This window comes from Marmota marmota, unplaced genomic scaffold, assembly GCF_001458135.2.
Source record: "Marmota marmota marmota unplaced genomic scaffold, marMar, whole genome shotgun sequence".
NCBI lineage: Eukaryota > Metazoa > Chordata > Mammalia > Rodentia > Sciuridae > Marmota > Marmota marmota.
This window is the reverse complement of record NW_025999898.1, coordinates 3,877,815-3,884,412: the sequence shown is the minus strand read 5'-3', so window position 1 is coordinate 3,884,412 and position 6,598 is coordinate 3,877,815. Positions and strand designations below refer to the sequence as shown.

Here is a 6,598-nt window from a genome sequence, read left to right as displayed (position 1 = left end):
AAATATATATATATATATATATATATTTTTTTTTTTTTTTTAAGGGAGAGATCTTGTTTAAGTCTCCAAAAGAGAGGAAGTCTATCAAGAGTCCTTCCAGGAGACTCACCTCACAGCTGTTCTTTCTGGCCATCCGTGCCCTGCTTCCCCACTATCTCCTTTTCCCTCACTCAGGCCTTCTGGACCCTCTGGTGAGAAGCAAGCCTTTTTCCCTTTATCCAAGTATACTTTGTTCTCTTAGACAGTGAAGGGGATATTTCTTCTACTCCTTCCATGGCATGCTACAAACAAGAACCTCTGGAACTATGAGGAGAGACTGGTGTGCTGAACTTGAAAGCACAATGAGAAGGCACAGGATCATTAAGAAGAACAGGGACTCTGGAGCATGAAGACTAGATATGTGCTACTGGATCAGCCCATTTCAAGCTCTGAACTCAGGCAAGTTCCTCCTGCTCTCTGAGCCTCAGCTTCCCCACCTGTGAAAAGATTAATGCTGGGATCAGAGTGCAGTTGTGTTTAAATGACTTAATTCATGGGTAATGTTGGATACATGCACACAGTCAGAGAAACACAGGTGCAAGGATGGCCATAATGTGTGTACTGATCAAAGAAAGGTCCACCCTAACATCCTCCCTTCAGTCAGTTATCCCTTAATCCTTTTTACTCAAATACCAATCTTGTCTCTATTCAGTTTTATTTTTCCAGAGTACTCTGAGCAAGGCCTCGTGCTGTCCTTGTTGTGATTCTTTCTATTAAGAAAGGTCCTTGGAGTCAGTGTGATGTCTAAAAGTTGGGAAGGAGGTTCTGGATTGTAGGATGCACCTTGGCGCACTCAAGAACTGAAGAAGACTTCACTGGGGACTGCCTTCTGGATATGTCAGAATTTGATATCATTTATAGGATGCCAGCAAAACACTGTTCAGATTCTAGCTCTAGGTTTTGTTTTCTTTTTTGCATTGGTTTGAGAATTATTTCAGTCTTTATAATTATTTTTGAAACACTGGTAAAGAAGTACAGTGTGAGAGAGATTTATAATTGTATAGTTTAATGTATTTTAATATCAAAACATGAGTGCATAGGTCAGAGCCTGTGGCAATTTGGTTTTTGTCCCACTTCCCCATCTGCCTATTTCACTGTGAAAAGCATTATTGTGCCACGTCCCACAGTAATAGTCAGCCTCATCTTCAAGTTGGAGCCCAGATATCTGCAGAACACCTGCATTGGCTGAGGTATCTTTGGATCCAGAGAAACGACTGGGGACCCCAGAGCCCTGGTGCTTGTATGACTCTGAGTAATAGCTCAGAAGATACTTGGGAGGACTCCCTGGTTTCTGCTGATACCAATTGATCCAGTAACTACCAACACTTAAGCCACTGCTCAGAGTGCAGGTGAGTTTGGAAGAAGCTCCCGGAGATGCAGAGAGAGATGGCAGTTGAATCAACACAGGCTGGGAGAGGGAACCTACAAACAGAGAAAAATATATAGGATAGTGTCCATGGTAAAACTTCTCATAGGTTCATACCTGAAGAGTTGATACAAACAGTGAATCCAGAACTGCTTACTGAAGGTCTTTCCTACCTATGAAGTGAGAGAGCAGCAGGATGAGAAAAGGAGTCCAGGCCATGGTAGGCACAACTTCCTGTATCCCACAGTGGAGGTGAACTGACACAGATCTCCTTTTCTTTCCCCCTTTCTGCAGAGGAGGGGCTGTCCATGCAAATGTTTCCATCATGACTGCCACAGCCAGCCCACCCCACCCCAGCCAGGTGCTGGGGTTCAGCTCAAACTACAGACTAACTAGAATGAAGGTTTCTTTTACCACTTGGGGAACCATGGGAGGAAGGACTGCTGAGACAAGACAAGTTTCCTGCCCAGGGGACTCTGCTATGCCAGAGTTAACACAGTGGTAAGTTCCCTTCAGTTAACACACGGCCCCTCCTCCAGACCAAGTCTCCTTTGAGTGAATGGTCCTTACTGAGAAGCTGTGTAGGGACAACAGGTTAGTTCCACAGTGTCCCCTGCTGGCCACAGGGCATACCTTCCCATGGTCCAACATCTTGACAGCCCAACAGTTTCTGTAGCTCATCAGTAACTGTCTATATATAGAAGGTTGGATTCCTAAATACTGCAATTTTGATATGCTTCCATTCTATCGCCCTTTCAGAAGTTTTTCTGTATTTTGGAAAGCAGAAAATCCTGGAAAAATGATAACTTTAGGAGATAAGTCTCCCATAGAAGAGGATGCAAACTCCATATGATTTCTTGGGTATATAATCCACAATATACATATATTTTTACAATTTTGTAATATTTATTTATGAAATGAACATATTCCCGTGATTGATACCTAACTGAATTGCATTTTAATCTCCCACTTTAAGACCTTTTAACTGTTAAATTAACTGTTATATTAGAAAGCACATTGAATCTTAAGGCTTGCAGGTGTAGATCTCCTGTTGTGCCAGATTGCACTAGAATAAAGTCCAACTTGGGACATGCATTCTTGGACACTCAGTAATCAACCTCCTTCATTCACTTCCAATGGAGATACAATTTTTTCTATGGACACAGAAGAAACCCATCAATATTTCCTCTCCCCTTTTCCAACAAGGGTATTTGAGGGATTGAATAGTTGATTAAGGGACTATGACTGATTTCTTTCTCTATCATATGTGTATCAATCAGATGCTCCACCTCTCTTGAAATTAGGACTCTGCCTTCCTTCCTTACTTTCACTAAACTACTCTTTTTATCCCCAAGCTCTGCTGTGCTATTGGGTTTCCTGTATTTGAAATGGTTGTGCTATACATTGTGTCCATATTCTTATTCTTTGAGATGGGAGGACAGCACTATTTCTTATGCCATTGTGACTGTAGAAAGTGACACTCTCTACTATCTAGAATTCTTTTCTTAGATTGTGAATCTTTTAAATCTACAATAATATGTCACAATTTTTCAAAATTATTGGTATGGCATACAGTTTCTTACTTGACCCCAAGGTAAATTTAATCCAGGGAACCTCTGCAATTTGTGTTGGCCCTGTCAGTGGTTCTCTGATACAAACAAGCTTTGATTTTTAAATAAGCACATACAGAGGTAATGAGAGGTAATAAACACCTAGAGAGGCCAGCAGAAATTCACAACATCTGCTCCTTCAGAGTAGTAGTCCCTTTCACTTCTTAGTACCTGGAAAATTTTCTGGTGCCATAAAATGTGTAACTGTGGAAACTCTGATTACAATTTATAAATTTTAATTAGTTTGTTCCAATTATATTAAAAAGTTCAGCAGAGAAAGTATTATATTATGAAGGACTGGAATTTATGGATTGTAATGTTTTTAATTTAATTTACTTTTTTTAAGTATATATAAAATAGAGTAGTGTAGATATTTTGACATATTTATGTAAACATGAAATATGTCTTATTCTAATTAGGATCCCAGCCTTGTGGTTGTACATGGATGTGGAGATTCATTGTAATATATAAATAAATAAATATGTGTGTGTTTGTGTGTGTGTGTGTGTGTGTACACAATTGTGTCAGTTATGTAATTTTTGATGAACTATTTTTCTTAGGTGATACCTTACTCCACTTGTCAGATTTCTGTCTGTGGAATAAGAAATATAGAGACCCTCCAAATCTATTTTATTTGACATCCTCAGGCTGAGGAACAAAGTCAAGACCTTTTTCCTTTAGAAGTCTCTGCTGTGTCATTTTCCTCAGTCTGGGGAAATGACATTAAAGAAAGAAGTTTCCCCTATTTTCCAGGACAATAACCCACCAAAGGTGCACAGACAAGTGTCTCCAATTGGCAGCACCCTGGATATAGCACTGCAGTTACATTCAGGACTCAGAGAAGTCCCTCAGGGCTGGTATATGAACATAATATTCCCTCAATGATCCCCTGAGCTGTGCATAACTTGATTACAATCTTCAGATTCAAAGAGCAATGATGTCATTCCATAATGATAGGTCTCAGTGCATTTTTAAACAGTGTCTACATAGTGAAGAAAATCAAAGAGAGCACAGCTAATCTATTATGTTCCCTGCACACTTAAGTATTTGGGGCTTGTGTGATACTCAACAAAGTCTCATCATCACATGGTCAGTGACTATCCCAACAAAATGAGCTGTCCATCAACACAAGGGAGATAACTCCTCTCCTCAGATTTGCTTAGATGGCACATCATGTAAAAATTGTATATATTCCAGAGTAGTGATTGCCCTTATTGTGTACCATATACAATGCAAATATCACCATGTCTGTTCTGCCCACATTGGTAAGACTTTATAGTGACATTTACAAGAAGGAACTCAGCAAGGTTTGAACATATTCTATACTCTCATCACCCAAATGAGAAGACTAAGGCTGCACCAGAGAAGCAGGATAAATTGAAGGTGTATTCTCTAGGTGAAGTCCCCCTCACCTCACAAAAATAGTCTATTTTTTCTTAAACTAAGTGGGTAAAAGTCCATGCAAGCAACAGTATTGGGTAGGAAGATCCCCAGATGGTTAGGGGAGATACATGGTTCAAGAACAGAATCAGTGTTCATATCCCTGGAGTCATCATGGAAAGATGAGGTTACTGTATGTCATGATATAAATATTTGGTTCCCCTTAAAATGTGCATATTGTAATAACAATACAATGACTGATTGCTTTAAGAAAAAGGGCCCTTTAGGGGACAGAATACTCATGAATGGGATTAGTGTCCTTAAAGAAGAGGTTTGAGAAGGTGGCTGTGTACCATGTGTAAATGCAATGAGAAGAAGCCATCTATGAATTAGAGAGTGGGCCACCAGCAGACACCAAATATGCCAACACTTGGATCTTGGACTTACCAGCCACCATTAAGAGTAAAAATTAGTAATGTTTTGTTTATAAGCCCATCAGTTTAGAGTATCTTGATAGAGAAGCCTGGAAGTGATATGATGCTTGTGTAAGAGCACAGGACATGCAGACTATCCTAAGTCAGGGAAAGTGACCCTCATGATGCACATCCATAATCCCATATAGTCAGTGACTTTTACAGTGAGAGGGGTAAGGAAGGGAGGCCAGGCTTTGGCACGGTGTCCTCAAAGTTACCTTCCTTAGCTTCCACCAGGGTTCGGACACAGTATCCAGCATCTCTCTGATCTTCCTTCAGTGCTTTTGTAGGATGGATCTTCTTTATTTGGGTATGTTCCTTATCTCACTGAAGTCCTGATAAGAGCAGAGGATTCTTTTTTGTGCAGAACAGAGATGGTTACTTTAGAGCCTAATTAAGTGGGGTATCTCTTGCTAGGAGTCTCTGTACTCACTTTGTACAGACATATTATCATCTCACTATCAAAGAACCTGTTTAATCATCATCGCTGGAAATACAGAATTTATTTTTTTCTGAGCCTTTATAGAGAAGAATAGTTCTCAGAGATTGACTACAACTAGCAGGTGCAGAAGAAGGTAACTTTATACTTGGAGCTGGTCAGTAGGGCTGCACTTGGAGTGTGCTACACCTAGTGCTGCCCAGATGCTTTCAGACCCCATATGTTTCTGAGTCATGTCTAGATTCTTGTAGGAAAAGCATGGGCCAACCACCTTCTTCCTTATCTGTTTACTCCCTGGAGAGAAACTGAACTCTGAGAAATGATATTGCAGGATAGGAAGGTATGACCATTAGATTAAATCAATTTCTTACAATGGAGAAAAGAGGAAGACATTTCCCACACATTGCTTCTAGGAAAATCAGATGCTGATTCAAGTAATGAGAACAAGACCCACCACCTGAGCTACATGTAGAACCAACAATGACTGCACCAAGCAGAGAGAATTCATCTGAGGGTTTAATATCTCTTCTCCATGAGTCTGGAACACTGTGTAAGGCTTAGAGTTTTCATGCCAAATATTACAATAATAGTCTCATCTTCATTCTGCAGCCCACAGATGTGCAGAACACCATCATTAGCTGAAGTGTCATTTAGCTCTGAGAAGTGGCTGGTGATCCTGAATCCCTGCTGTTTACTTGAGTCTGAATAGTAATAAAGGAGACACTGGGAAGGTGGAAAGGGCTTCCTGGCCTCTACTTGTACTAGTATATTCCAAAGTCACCAGCACTGAAGCCAAATCTGAGGGTATATGTGAGTCTTGTGGAGAGCGAGAGTGGCTGGGTCAGCTTAGACTAGGACAAGAAAACTGAAAACACAGATACTCAAGGTGGAGCATATGGGATCAAAGTTTGAGATGCTGGACGATCTAAGGTCGTAGGGTCTGCCACAAGTGAGGATCCTACCCCTTCTTGAGAAATAAGACAATATCAGGAGAATAAAACCCCAGGCCATTGTGGACACATCCCCCCCAAGGTCCAAACTAGAATGATCTACCCATGGCATCTCTTATCCTCTCCACTGGTCTCACAGGGAGGAGTTATTGAGGCAAATGTGGTCCTAGCCATTTCCTGTCCTATTCCTCTGCATGCATCTATTCAGGTGCTGTTTGATGAGAGTCTGGCAGGAAGTACCTCAGGAGGCAGTGCTAAACCACCCTCAGATAGAACAAAAGTTCTCATTCTGCATCACAGAGTGCAGCTCCACCATCTTTGTGCTTGGGAAATGCATAGCT

General features: G+C 40.8%; 1 gene segment (V, D, J or C); it reads right to left on the bottom strand.

Moving 5' to 3' along the window:
• Positions 1–1,060: 1,060 nt before the first annotated feature.
• On the bottom strand, positions 1,061–1,735 carry LOC107158413. The segment is given in 2 exon segments: positions 1,061–1,461; positions 1,579–1,735. Coding segments are annotated over 2 exon segments (555 nt in total).
• Positions 1,736–6,598: the final 4,863 nt, after the last annotated feature.